At 33.1% G+C, this 14,672-nt stretch overlaps 1 protein-coding gene across 4 annotated transcripts in view; it reads left to right on the plus strand.

Moving 5' to 3' along the window:
* Positions 1–14,672, plus strand: part of DOCK7 (dedicator of cytokinesis 7) — a 178,818-nt gene that overhangs the window by 87,590 nt on the left and 76,556 nt on the right. For all 4 annotated transcript variants that reach the window (XM_031465267.2, XM_031465272.2, XM_031465268.2 and 1 more), the window contains exons 17-21: positions 3,135–3,273; positions 4,223–4,324; positions 6,734–6,820; positions 10,216–10,447; positions 13,223–13,387. In XM_031465267.2, coding sequence (XP_031321127.1) covers positions 3,135–3,273; positions 4,223–4,324; positions 6,734–6,820; positions 10,216–10,447; positions 13,223–13,387 — 725 coding nt within the window. The remainder of the gene's footprint in view (positions 1–3,134; positions 3,274–4,222; positions 4,325–6,733; positions 6,821–10,215; positions 10,448–13,222; positions 13,388–14,672) is intronic.

Genomic DNA, 14,672 nt, shown 5'->3' on the forward strand with positions numbered 1-14,672 from the left:
GCCAGTCAGGGCTATTACAAATTAGTGTTATTTCATTGTATGATGGGGCTACAGTAATTTATTTTATCTTCTTTTGTTCCCACTACTCTTTGGTAAATTTTTTTGTCATTACTTTTTAACCCTCTCTCCCATTTGGCAGTAGCTATTTTAAGCCATTCTCCCCTTTCCTCTATCTCCTACTTCTTTTCTGTTTGCTTTGACTCTTAGTGTTCCTATTTTATAAAGTTTATTGAGACCATCTAACTTGAGATCCATCAACTTCTGTACTCTTCACCTCAAATTATCTCTGTATTGGTCTGCCTTTCCTCTGTTTCAAAAGTGTGTAAATGGTCCACACCCTCCTCAATGTGGATCTTTTCACCTCTGCTCTCAGTCTTACCCAGAATGTGAATATATCAGCTATTCCTTTTCTTGCATCATCAGTGTTCTTCATTGGCTCCATCTCTTATTGTCACAAAACTTAAGTTTTCTATACTTAAAAAAACAAAAGTTTTTCTTCAGTGCTGTTGTGTAGCATGATTTTTCCCTAGCCTCCTTAAAACTGTCTTCTTTCTCACCTTTATTTTATGGCCTTTTCTTGGTTTCCTTTTATCCCTTTGAACACTTTTTTTGTCTATAATAATTATTCTAATTTTTCTTTAAAGTATAGGCATTCCACACAAAACACTAAAGTTTTACCTTTAACCTTCTTTTTCCGTAATAGTCTCTCCCTAAATAATCTTATATGTATTTCTACAGTTACAGTCAATGAAAATGTTACTACTTTTACGTTTATGTGGATTGTTCCCAACTCTTTATTTTCTGTCATAACCTTCTTTCTGAGATAAACGTGTCTTTTCAGTGGCCTTTGGGGCATATTCATTTGAGTGCCTGCTGCCTTCTTACTTTCTATGTATTTATCCGTGACTATCCTCTTAAGCCAATCTCTATCTGACTATTTTTGTTAATAGTACCACCATTTTTCCAGTTACTCTGACTCAGAATGTAAGGCATTCTTGCCTTGCTTCTTTTTTTCTCTAATATCCAATCATCTTTTATGTCTTGATTTTATTTCTGCTTCATTACCAAATATATCCTGTGCTGTCCAGTTTCTGGGCCTTTCTTTCATTTTTTTTCTGTTGTAATACCAATTCCCTCTATTTATTGAACTCCTACTCTTTCTTTAAAAAGGCCCATCCGTGTATCTCTTCCGAAATGATAGTTCCCCAATCTAAAACTTGATCTGTTCAGCTCTGTACTTGAAGACCTTAACTTTATATGCTGTATACCAGGGGTTGGCAAACCTTTTCTACAAACGGCCAAATACTGTATATTTTATGCCTTGTGCACCATCTGGCCTCTTGCAACTACTCAACCCTGCTGTTGTAGTGCAGTAAGTAAAGTTGCAAACAAGTGGGCATGGCTATCCAATAAAATTTTATTTATGGATACTGAGACATGAATTTCATTTAGTATTTCAAGTGAGATACTATTCTTCTGAAATTTTTTACCGGTTAAAAATATAAAAATCATTCTTAATTTGTAGGCTACACAAAATCAAGTAGTGGTCTAGATTTGGCCGGTGGCCCATAGTTTGCCAACACCTGCTTTACAGCATAGCTGTTGATATATGTGTCTTACTTATAGTTCTACAAAATAATATATTTTTGAGGGTTATTAATTTTTATGTTCATCTTTAAAACCACAAAAGTAATATAGTGCTTAACCTAATGATGGGTAATTAAAAATTCTTGTTGATGAATAACTGGTAGATATTCAATTTTCCACAAAAACCTTCCCATAATGTGATTTCAGGAAAGAAAAGAATTAAAACACTCGATGCCAATACTGATACTGATAAAGAAGGCAGTAATTTCTAAAAGTATCTCAGTTTGTGGCTAGGTCTTTATTTTGTTGCTCTCAGCATTAGCAGAATTTAAATGACAGTACAACCTAACATTACTAGTAAATTCAACTTTCTCATAATTCAGTGGTGATTAGTGAGATCAGTAATAAGATCTATAGCATCTTTTATTCACCAAAGGCATCAAAGTCTCAGATGGCTAGCATTGGCTATCTTTCTTATGGGTATTAAAGCCTTATGCCACTTAATTTTTCTGTGATCAGATCTATACCTGTTAGCATTTTTGAGGCTTATTTGAAATGGAAGGATAGTTGATACATTAGCATCAGAGAAAAAACCCTAATTGGTGGGACAGCTTTCACTTTAAAGGTAGTTGGAGACACATGGTTTGGACAATTTTCATTGAATATAACTGAGAGATATTAACCAAATATGAAAGGTTGGGATGCTTAAGTTCTATCCCTTTTAAGTCTATATCATAAATAGCAACCATGCTTTCCTATAAAAATGCTCAGAGGGGCCACTCTCAATGAATATTGAGATGTAAATGCCATTGGGTTGATCAGATACATTTGTTGTATTCTTACAGTAGCTGGGAGCACTTCTAAACCGTGGGACACATGCAGTTTGTGGGTGTTCCTTGATCTTTCTTTTCTTTTTTCTCTTTCTATTTTCCCCTTTTTTTTTAGCTGTCAGTCAATATAGAAACTAATCCATGTTTTGGTAACATTTATTTCTTCAGCAATGTAATGAGATTTAAGACATTTCATAGAGAGCTCATCTTGATACCAAGTTGTCTAAAAATACTTATTCTTTTCTTACAAATTAGTCTTACTATGAAGCTGTAGTCCTATTAAAGAAAAATGTTTTTCTATGGTATGGTTATAGGTATACAGTTTAAAAACTCATATTATTTTTTCTATGTAATATATATTCAAATTGGTTTATATATTCAGAAAGCCTTGCTCTAGTCCCCTCTTTTATATAGTTTCCAGCCTAATGAGGATCTCAGCATCAAGGTGGTAATGATTACTGAATTTTCATATAGTAACATTACTCAACCCATTAATAAAAATGGAATGAGAAATTTCAGAAACAGTGGCAGCTCCCTCATCTGGAAATAGGGGTTAGTTACTTAGAGTTTGGAAGTAAAAATATTTCGGACTAGAGGACAAATTAAGTATGAATTCTGAAATTAATTTAAAAATTACTCAAATATACAGTGCAATAATTATTTATTTTGAACACAGTATTGACTATTGATCTGTTTTGTCTTGTTTTCTGTATGAAGGTCTCCTGATTTTCATGAAGAAATCAAGGTTAAACTCCCCGCTACTTTAACTGACCATCATCACTTGCTTTTTACTTTTTATCATGTTAGTTGTCAACAAAAACAAAATACTCCTCTTGAAACTCCTGTTGGATACACAGTAAGTATATTTTTGTTAAATATTTAGCTCTTTGATCTTAAAAATTATTACAATATTATGATATAGTTGGTGTTCATTGTCATTTGAGTATTCCTTATCTGATTCCCCACATTGATTAGAAAGGGTCATCATAACAAGAAAATGCTCAATTAAGGTAGTTAATTAATCTAATTAATTAACAAACTAACACTTGTAAACACTTACATGTTGGTCCTGATTATTGTATGTTTATTCAACAATATTGAATAAATATAAATTTTAAATGTTTTTTCAGAAAAGAATGGTTTGAATGTAAAATGATTAAAAGAGAACTTTAGCAATTAAAACTTTTTAATAGCCTTAACTAAAGCAATTAAAAGCTTTGAGTATTTTTTGAAAACCATTACTGTTGAATTGCAAAGGTAAACCTACGATGAAGCATGTCATAGTGTGCTTTCACAATTTTCGTCAGAAAGTCATGCCTTCACCCAAAAGAGGAACACCAACGTTTCATTCGTATTTTTTGTCTTCTGCAGTTCATGACATGAATTTTTCTAAATATAAGAAAATAAGTTTATGTCATACTTTTTGGTTTTGTTTTCAACATTTGTATCTAATCAAATCTTTCTTTCCCTGTTTACTTTGACACTATTACCCCAGTTTAAAGTTGATTCACTTTGTGGGCTTTTCCTACTACTGTCTTTTCCTGGGTTAATAAGAACCTGCTGTATAGATTTAAATATTGCGTGGTTAGGTAGTACCGTTTTGAGGATATTCTTAAATATTGTTGGGGAAAACATCTTTAGAGGAATTATGAAGGCCTATTATTATTTTACATAATTAAATGCCCTTGGTGTTTGTTGATGTGAGATAAATTTGGCTCATACTAAATTCTTAAAACAGATTTTCCAACTAATTACTTTTATAACTAACATATTTAAATTAATATTGTTTACTTTTCATTTAAAAGTGGATACCAATGCTTCAGAATGGACGATTAAAGACTGGCCAGTTTTGCCTACCGGTCTCACTGGAAAAACCACCACAGGCTTATTCTGTACTGTCTCCTGAGGTCAGTATCTTCATGTTGAAATTCCTCAGATTGAATGAAACGGGTTTTTCATTACAAAGGTATTTTTCTCAAACTTGCTATTTCTTCTGTCTTTTAAGTATGTAGATTATGAAGTAGGAATATTATTTTCTCCTATAATTCAAATTACTGTGTAGAATACTTAGAAGCATTGATAACTATTCTTTAAAGTATAAGTATATTCATCTAAAACCAAAATAATACATGAAATATAAACTTAAAAGAAATTTGGAGAATTTTTGTGTTGTAACATGAGAAGCTTTAAATAAAAGATTCTTTCTTTCCTTCAGTAGACAGAATTTCACTGGAAGACTGGAGGCAGGAGAACAGATTTAAATTAATTTTTTTGGAATCTTTTTGTAACTGAAGATCATGTCAGTGAAAACAAAATAGCTATAAATATGCAATGCAAGGGACATTGGCAGCTTTGATGATGACATATGTGACTTGAAAGAAACAAGAACATTGGGAATATCTCAATTAAGAATCAGTAGCCACTGTTCAAAAACCAAAGTGCTTTTTGAGAGAACTATCATATGATGATTACCAATGTCTCTTAATGCTTTAACCATAACTGTAAACATTAGTCTGAAATATGTCCTGTGAATGCTCTCCTGGTGGTATTTATTTTCAGACTAGAGCATCAAAAGTATTCACAAATAAATATGTACTGTTTTTAATTTTTTTAAAAAGGCAATTTAAGGCTACTGCTCTGATCTCCTTTCTGACCGTCGTCTGTCAGTCAGTCAGCCCTAAACGCGTAACACTGTGCCTTTGTTGTTACTCATAAGTGAAAAGCACATTCCCAGCTCAGGCCCTTTGCACTTCCCTTTGCTGGCAGTGTCCTGTCACTCGACCTGCTTCTTCATTTAATTCAGATATCCACTCCAGTATCACCTCTTCAGAGAAGTCGTCTCTGATTACTTTGCTATGAGTAGCATCCTCCACCACTTGTTATCCTTTTGCTTTGCCCTTGTGATACTTATCGGTGACTTCATAGTTCACATGTTTTTTTTATCTATTTATTGTCTACAGAGTATAAACTCTATGAGGGTAAGGACTTTGTCTTTCTTTTGAGTTACTGAATCTACAAGAACTTAGAATAGTGCTTGGCTCTTAGTAGGCAGTTAAAAAGTATTTATTAAACGAATGAATGAAGACAGTAGGAAAGAAAAATGACTGTACCCACCCCAAACCCAAGTTTTCATTCAGTTTTCCAGGAACACATCTTTTCAATAAGATAAATTAGTCTTCTGTCGGGGTAGCATTATATTTCAAAAGGAAATAATTTCAAAAGAAAATATAATTTTGTAGAAGTTATATGTTTGTTCTTATGAATTGATTTGTAGATGCAAGGTCAGCTTTCTAAAGAGAGGCTGATAGTTTTCTTCTAGCCACAATGTATATGCTCATATATAAAGAATATAGTGACAATTTAGATTTGGCTGTAGACATACAGTATGGCTGATTGATATGTGAGATAAGCCACTTTATTAAGTGCTTAAACTTTTGTATATTTTAATTACTATATTAAAAGAGCAGTATATATTCTTAGCTTTATTATTATATTGAAATAATAGTATAATTAGTTTTAATGCTTTATTTAAAACAAATGAGAAATTGGGGAAGGGTATAGCTTCATGGTAGATTGAGATGTCTGTTTAGCATTCAGGAGGTCCTGGGTTCAATCCTCTGTACCTCCATTAAAGTAAATAAATAAACTTAATTACCCCCCCCCACAATAAAAAATAAATTAAAAAAATAAAACAAGTGAGAGTTAAATATTTAAACATTTGACTTTTATAGGTCATTGCTTAATGCAATTTTGTATTTACTTTCCTGGCTGAGGTTGAGTTCTCTTTGATGTAGAAGGTCAGAGACCTTCTGATAATGTGTTAACTCAACAGTTCTTTGGGCTTTAGAATATGAAGCCAATTAAAACATATTAGGAGTGTTTAAAATAAAGAAAATGGAATATTAGAAACCATTAAGATATTGTAGATGTAAATTTATTGGCATGAAAAGAGATTCACAATATAACGTGTATAAAATAGGTTTCAAAATAATACATTTGATATCACCTATGTGAGGTTATATATAAAAATATGTGTATATAGAGGAATATTTGAAGTGATATGTTTCTGGGAAGATAGGGTTTTGAATGTATATTTTCTACTTTTTGCTCCTTGAGCCTTTTACTTCTTTTGTAGGAAACATTTTTGCAAAAAGAACAAAATGTAAATTTTACATTTATTTATTAGTGCATATAATATATTTCCACAATATTTCTTCTCATTGAGATATTATAATTTTTTGTTTCAAAATTCATAGTTATTTCAGAACTCGTAATCAACTTAAGCATCTGTAATCATTATATTCAATATCTTATAGGTTCCGCTACCTGGCATGAAATGGGTAGATAATCACAAAGGTGTTTTTAATGTCGAAGTTGTTGCTGTTTCAACTATCCATACACAAGTAAGTGAGTTTTAATAATTTTTATGATCAAATTTCACTTGAATGAACTGAACATACTGTCTAGAACTTTCATCAGTTTTGTCTGCTGTAAGATTTATGGGACTATATATCAGTTAAAAGTGTATAGATTTAGAAGTTACTTTTTAAAGGAATCAACAAAATGTCACTCTATTAATGGAAGCAAACATTTTGTCTTTCAGAATGTTGTTGACTTCATTTTGAACAATTAAGTGATTTTTTTTTTTTTGTAAGTTTCTGGTACATAGCAGAATAGTTGGAGTTGAAAAAACCATTATCCAGCTCATTTTATTTCTCATAGTCTTAGATATTTCAAATGGAAAGAGCTCATATTTTTCACTGTATTTCTGGAATATGCCAAACTCTCTTCAAAGCCTTTGTATTTACTCTTTCCCTAGTTGGAATACTTTTCCTTCTGACATTCATTTCACTTCTTTTCACTAAGGCTTCTTACTTCAGAGAGGCCTTTTGTAGTGAGTCTTTTAAAGATAGCAGCCCTATCACTCTCTTACCCCACACTCATTACTGCTTCTTGTTCTAGCTTGCACGCTCTTGCACTTTTGCTTTCTCTCCCTGTGTGTGTGTGTGTGCACGCATATACGTGTATTCATATCAAGTGCAAAGCGACACTAATGTGCTGGAAGAATGGCAAATAATCTGGAGTGAATACAATTTAAAGTGCTAGGGAAATCATGATGTATGAACATAGAAGACCAGGCTGGTGAAAGATTATGAAGGACCTTGAATGCCACACAATTTAGAATCTAAGTAGATGGTGATTTCTAACCTAAATAGTAAACAAGAGCAGTAAATTTCAGAGCACGCTGAGCAATTATGGGCTACATTGAGTTTACTTTTAAGTGTGAAGTGTCTGTGCACGTCGCATGAAGCTGTTCTGTAGGCAGTTGTAATTAATTAGGAGTTTAGGATTGGAGGTAACAGAATAAATGTGACAGTCAAAACTATACTTGTGAATTTGATTTTCCAGTGAGAAGAGGCGAGTATTGAAAAAGGAATATCGGGGCTCTCCATCTTGAAAAAGGAAGGATTGGTGTGCAGGGTTTCCCAAGGCCAGCCTCAAGTTCAGTGATTTTTCTAGAAGAACTCATAGGACTCAGCATACAGTCTTATTCACAGCTATGATTTATTTTAGTGAAAGACATAAAGCAAAAGCAGATAAAGGGAAAGAGGTCAAGTCTAGAGGAAATAAGGCACACACTTCCAAGAGTTTTCTCCTAGAGGAGTCACACAGAGCAAGTTGAAGCAGCACATGTGGAATTTTGTCTACCAGGGAAGCTCAGTTGCAGAGTTTTTACTATTGTCTTGTTACACAGACACCCTCTGTCTAACACAAACCAAAATCCTAGATTCCCAGAAGGAAAGCAGGTGGTCAGCATAAACCATGTTGCTTGCACAGTTTAGGTATAGTGAGCAATCCCCTCTCAGTGGGAACCCTCCTGAAATCCAAGTTCCCGGATGCTAGCCATGGGCAACCTTATAAGTAGGCTTTTCAAATGATAGCAGTCTTAATCTTGTTATGTTAAATCTTTTCTGCACAGAGAGATAGGGAAAAATAAGAAGGCAGAGTGCCTATATATTATGTTTTAAAACAACAGCAAAAAAAGGTAGTATGTAGGTTTTATTTAGCAGTACACGGGTAGATCCCAGTGAAAAAATACTCTGGTGGAGTTTTTCCTTTCTGTTACTGGGTATGTCCTGTGTTTCCTATAGACCTTACTTTTCTGATAATGAGAAGACTGACATTATAGTTTACTGTTGAAAATATTCCTTCCCTTAATACAATTTTTCTTAATATTATATGATATCTTTCTTAAGTATACAAATACATTATTTTTCATATTTAAAAAATCCTATAATCATTATTAGTTTTCTTTTTTTAGTGTCAGTATTATATTTATCTTTTAATCCTAACTTTGTTTTTATGGTGGCAGATACTTGTATTATCTTAATGTGACAAAGAAGGATTTGGGGCAAAATATTTTATATAGACGATTTAGAATCTATAGAATGTAGTGAAAGAATAGAGTGGAAATGTCTAGTGTGTAGCATCCTGACATTCACAGTCCTGATGACTAAAATTCAAAAGTTTATAAATTTTGCAACTATGTAATTAATTTCATCATGTATTGCAATCTTTTATAAAGGATCAATTGAAGATAATAAATTTTTTTATGATGTTTTATACTTTGCTTGTAGCTCTTTGAAATTTACTGAATATATAGTTAGAACTCAATAGATTTTTTTTTATTCATTTCAAATACATATCAAATTAGAACAGTATTAAAATTACAAATGTGAAGCTGTTTAGCATTATTACCTTTTCCTAAATTGTATTTTCATTGTTAACTAAGTAAAAGCCTTCCCAAAGTTTCAGTAAACTTCTGTTTATATCTCATTGGTCAGAACCATAGCACAGGGTCATCTCTAGGTACAAAGGAGGCCGGGAGAGCAAGTATCTACCTTGGGACTAGGCTCGTTACTGCTTTAAATGAGACTCTGGTTCTGTCAGTGCAGAAGGAGGTTAAATGGTAGCAGTCAGGATTTAGTCAAGAGATGGAAACTGCAAGTATTTGAATGGAGGAAATTTGTATGTAAATAATTGTTAACTAGGTTAAAGGTGATTCACTACTAAATGGGTTAAAAGAGGATTCTGATTGTAACAAAGATAACAGTTGCAGCAAGTGATAAGGAAGGAGGAAACTTAGAAAGCTAGAGGAGGATCCTGAAGGATGAGAATCAGATCTCTGAGGAGAGAACGCTGCGGCAACAGGAGCACATTGCCTGCCATGCTGTGATACTAAGGAAAGTTGGAGGAGGGTACCCGCCGTGGACTGTGAGAGCCACCACCGCTGCCCATGACCTCACCTCTGAGCCACAGCATGCACATCTACTTGCTGCCTTCAGGAGAACAAACAGGAAGAAGAAAAGTCCCTTCCAACTCCTCAAGCCTAGCAGATTGTTTCCTGTACCCTCTGTTGTCAGAGCCTAACCACAAGCCAGCTGACAAAGGGGAATTGTAGTTTGAAGGGTCTAGCTTCAGGCTTACAAAATGTGGAAAAGATGGTGGGTTTGGATGGAGCTAAGAGATAATAAATTAATAATGGGCACAGATACATTACTAACACACATGTAATAATACTTGAGCTCTAAAGCAATAAGGCAGACTCACACTGGAAAAACAAAACCCTAATTTCAATAGATTTTTTTTGAGTAATCAATAGTATTATTGTGTAATTAAAGTGTCTACTTTAAAATAATAGATAAGGGTAGGTGTAGTATTTAATTGGAAGCAATGTTTATATATACTACTATGTGCTTTTTTGATTGTTTAGTTCTCTGTTCATTCTTTGTTTTAGGATCCTTATCTGGACAAGTTTTTTGCTCTGGTCAATGCTCTGGATGAACACATGTTCCCAGTCCGAATTGGAGACATGCGAATCGTGGAAAGTAACTTAGAAAATGAATTGAAGAGTAGTATTTCAGCATTGAATTCATCTCAGTTGGAACCAGTGGTCCGATTTCTTCATCTTCTGCTTGATAAACTGATACTTTTAGTTGTTAGACCTCCTGTTATTGCTGGACAAATAGGTAATTTACTTATGTTTAGGAATCGTGATATTTATAATTTGACAGTTCTAACTTTTACAGAAATAGAACGCTGATTCCTGTTTGCTGTCTGTAAGGACTGTGTTTGATTTGGGGGGGAGTTGTTGTTTACTTGTTTCTAATGCCAGAAAATGACAACTTTATTTTGTTTGTTTCTATAAAATATGCCATATAGACTTCTACTCAAATTACAAAAACAAATTCATTTATTCACTCATGAAATGTTTGCTAAGCACATAATATATATCATGCACTGATAGGGACTGTCCAAGGTATGGTTCCTGGTTTTAAGGATCTCATAGACTAGTTAGGAAAACATGCAACAGATAAATTTTACATGATGTAAAATCTACATTTTCATTCGTCTGCTATCCTCTGTTTAATATAGCTATTATTTTCTTCATTAACTCAAAATCTCTATATTCTTTTTCTTACGAGTTTTTCTGGAAGAAGAGGTATTCTTGCTTCCTACTTTTTCCCTAAGATTTATTCCTCTACTTTTGCTAACAGCTCCACCGAAATCATGCAAAGTAGTTGAGCTTTTAAGGAAATTTAAGAAATTTCAGCTAACTTGTTATAGAAATTTTGTATTAAGCTGTGGCACAAAGAAAAGGAGTATTCAACTCCTTGAGATTTTTTTAGGGGGACTTCTAAGTAGAGGCAGTTCTTGGGTTGAGTATTTAAGGATGAGTAAGAGTCTGACAGGATAATCCAGGGAGATGAAGCAGTATGGGCATAATGCACAACAGATAAACTAACCTGTAAATTTGGGGGGAATTGGAAGTAATTAGTTATAAATTGGAGGGTTAGTGATTAGTGGATATTGGTGATGGGGAGATGAAGTAGAGTCCTCCTTGACACATTAGGGAATAAGGAATTAATAGCCTTTGAAGGGTTTGGTCTTAATTAGGAAAGTATGACCGTTTTGGCTTTTATAAGGATGATTGTTCATGGAGATAGATTGAAAGTGGGGAAATCTGGAGGCAGGGAGACAAATTGGAAATCTTGTAGAATTTCCTACATAAACTGTGAGGTCCTGATAAAAGTGTTAGTGGGATAGAGAAGAGACGGTGGCTTAAGAGATAGTGTAGAGAGTGCTGTTACAGAATCATAGAAGGTTTTAAGAAAAAAGTTAGTCTTGTTTGTTTTTGTAGATTATAAGTAAAATAATAGCAATTGTAACAAACATTTCCACAGCACTTACCATGTACCAGGAATTGTGCTATGTGCTTTATTTGTATCAATGTATGAAATCTTTACAACTCCATGTATAGGTGTGAATTTCATGATTTCATGAATAAAATGATGAACATCAACACTTAAAAATTTGCCCAAGAATTCAAACCCAAGCAACTGACTCCAGAATCCCACTCTTACCTTCTGTATTGAAGGAGTGTCCACTAGTGAAATTAACAAAAATAGTTTTGGTCAAATAGTGAAAGTAAAAACCAGATTACAGAGAATTAAGTAATAAACAATAGATGATGAAGGACGTACAGAAAGCGTATACTAGTCTTTTGAGAAATGTAGTTAGAAGAAGCAGCAGGGTTGATTAGGGCATAAGAACGGAGAAATGTGAGCATGTTTGTATGCTTTGAGAATCTAAATAGAGGTGCAAGAGGGTTTAATTAAGGAGGCAAGCCAGTAGGACGAAAATGAAGGTAGACTAATCATTCTTACCTAGGAGATGAGCAGTGCTTCCTTTGGAAGGGAACTAAAAATTGTTTCAGATTCTGAGAAATTTATAGTAAAATCTTCAGGACTTTCATGCTTTATAAATTTCTCCTATGAGATAAAAAACAAGATTTGCTGAGAAGGGAGTAAAGTGGACCCAGTTTTTTGAAGCTTTCTAATGGTTTGGAATAGCTACTGTGAGGAAAAGGCATCAACCAGGAACATGGGTAGGACTGCTAAACCCTGCTTAAGTTTCCCTATCTCTAGTCTTAATCTTCCTAAATGACAACTTTATCTGATTATTCCTTCTAAGAGAACTTAATTGGCCTCATTACTTGTTCATAATTTCCTGTCTTGATTAAATAAATCATAAAATCTGAGGCTCTGTTGCTCAGAATGGGTGTTTGGTTTATCCATTTATTCAGTGTGCTACCAGAATTTCCCAATTTTTGCAGCATCCTTGTTATATACTGACTTGAGTGAGTGAGTAGGTATTTTCTTAGCTTGGCATTTAGTGTGCTATAGTCTTAACCTCAAAGTGGTTTTCTAGCCTTTTTTCCTTCTAATCCTTTTACAGAGTCACTCATTTCAATTAAGTTCTTTATTGCTATTCTCCTTTCTTATTAAGTTGATATTTTTAATAATCCACTTTTATTGTTAACTTTTATTTTTAAACAAAAGTAATATGTACTCAATGCATGGTATTTAGGTTCACAGAGTCATTTTTAAAATGAGAAGTTACTTCTCAAAGGTTATATACAAGACATTTTTTTTCTTAGCATGTGCTTTGTATTTTTACAAAATAGTGGGTACTTGTTTGATAATGTTTTGTTTTCAACTGAGCAAACCCACATAATTTTCATATTAAATTAGTAAAATGAGTTTTTTCTTGTTAAGAAAATTATGTTTGATTTAATTAACATAATATCATAAATTAGATATAAAATCAATATCAAGTATCTTCTTTATATACTTACTGTGTATAGTCACTATGCTTAATGCATATAGTGATGACAAAACCTTGATCTTTTTGGAACTTAGAGTCTAAAAAAGTTAATGCAAAAATATTTTCCTCCTTAAAAGTTAATCTAGGTCAAGCATCATTTGAAGCCATGGCATCTATTATAAATCGGCTTCACAAAAACTTGGAAGGAAATCATGACCAGCATGGCAGAAACAGTCTTCTTGCATCATATATCTATTATGTTTTTCGCCTACCAAATACTTACCCTAATTCACCATCACCAGGTATTTTGTTCTTTTTACTATGAAACTATCTTGCATAGATTATGTGTTCATAGCAGGATTGAAATAATCTTGTAGTCCACAGTGTGATGCATTTATTCAACAGCAAACATTTATTAAATATCTGCTAAGTACTGTGGACTATGCTAGATGCTGAAGTTAAAAAGATGAATACGTTACATTTTAAAGCATCATTATTTATACAGCTTCCTTTGAGTTAGATCTTGGTTGAATTAATTATTGGAAATAAACTTTGAAAATAACTTCTGTCTCTGAAAGCATTTTATCATTCTCTGTTAAGATAAGATAAATGTTACGTTTGTTATTCAGAGTGTTGTTGTGTAAAGAAGAAATATGGTGGCTCAGTAGTTTCCTGATAATCCTGTGAAACCTGTAATAATATGAAAGATTATCCTCTAGAAATGTTCTGATCTCTTTATAGTCAGTAAGATAATATAGTCTTTCCAAATATTAAAGCCCAAAGTAGTTACTTGTTTTTTATGCAACATTGGTCATAGTGGTAGTAGTGGTGGTGGAGGGGAGATGTTTTAGTTTGAATAATTCTTTAGTTGTTCAGTTAGTTGGTTAATGATTATATTGTACATACCTTTCAACCTGTTCACAATATTTGTCCGTATGAGTCATCATTCATCACTAGTGATAATGGTAAGTGCCCTGTTCAGCTGTTGCAATGTTAACATCAGTAATGATGACAAATAATTATGACATTCATGATGAAAAACTAGGCATAATAGTAATCTAAGTTTTAGCTTATTTTATTTCTTAGTTGCAAAATGAGAAGTGCTTGACTCTTACAGTCTTGTTCATGATATCTTATCTTGATTTCTAAAATTATAGTACTTGAGGCTCTGAATGTGTAAATAATTGTGGACTATATACACTGCTTCTCCATTTACTCTTTCATTCAGTACACTATTAGAATTTCACAGATTTTGAAAAATGTCTTTTTTACCTGCAGCTCTGAAAAACTATAACTACAGATTAATTAGTTGACAGGTGTGCATCATTTGCAAATATGACACTCTTAGAAAGATTTCTGTAAATTAAAAAAATGGAGATGCAATTGCTGGGTATTTTATGTTCATAGGTCATGGTTGGATGATGGTTTCAGGCTTGATTTCAGACAGAAAGGGATTCTTTGCTTTTCTGCATAATCTGGGCTCTTAGGAGAATTATCTTTAGTTTATACATTTATGTATGTATATTATAAAGATGCCATTTTGTTATAGTTAAAATTGTCACTGATGGAGATAAAGATATAAGTCAC

Source organism: Camelus dromedarius, chromosome 14, assembly GCF_036321535.1.
Source record: "Camelus dromedarius isolate mCamDro1 chromosome 14, mCamDro1.pat, whole genome shotgun sequence".
Taxonomy (NCBI): Eukaryota; Metazoa; Chordata; class Mammalia; order Artiodactyla; family Camelidae; genus Camelus; species Camelus dromedarius.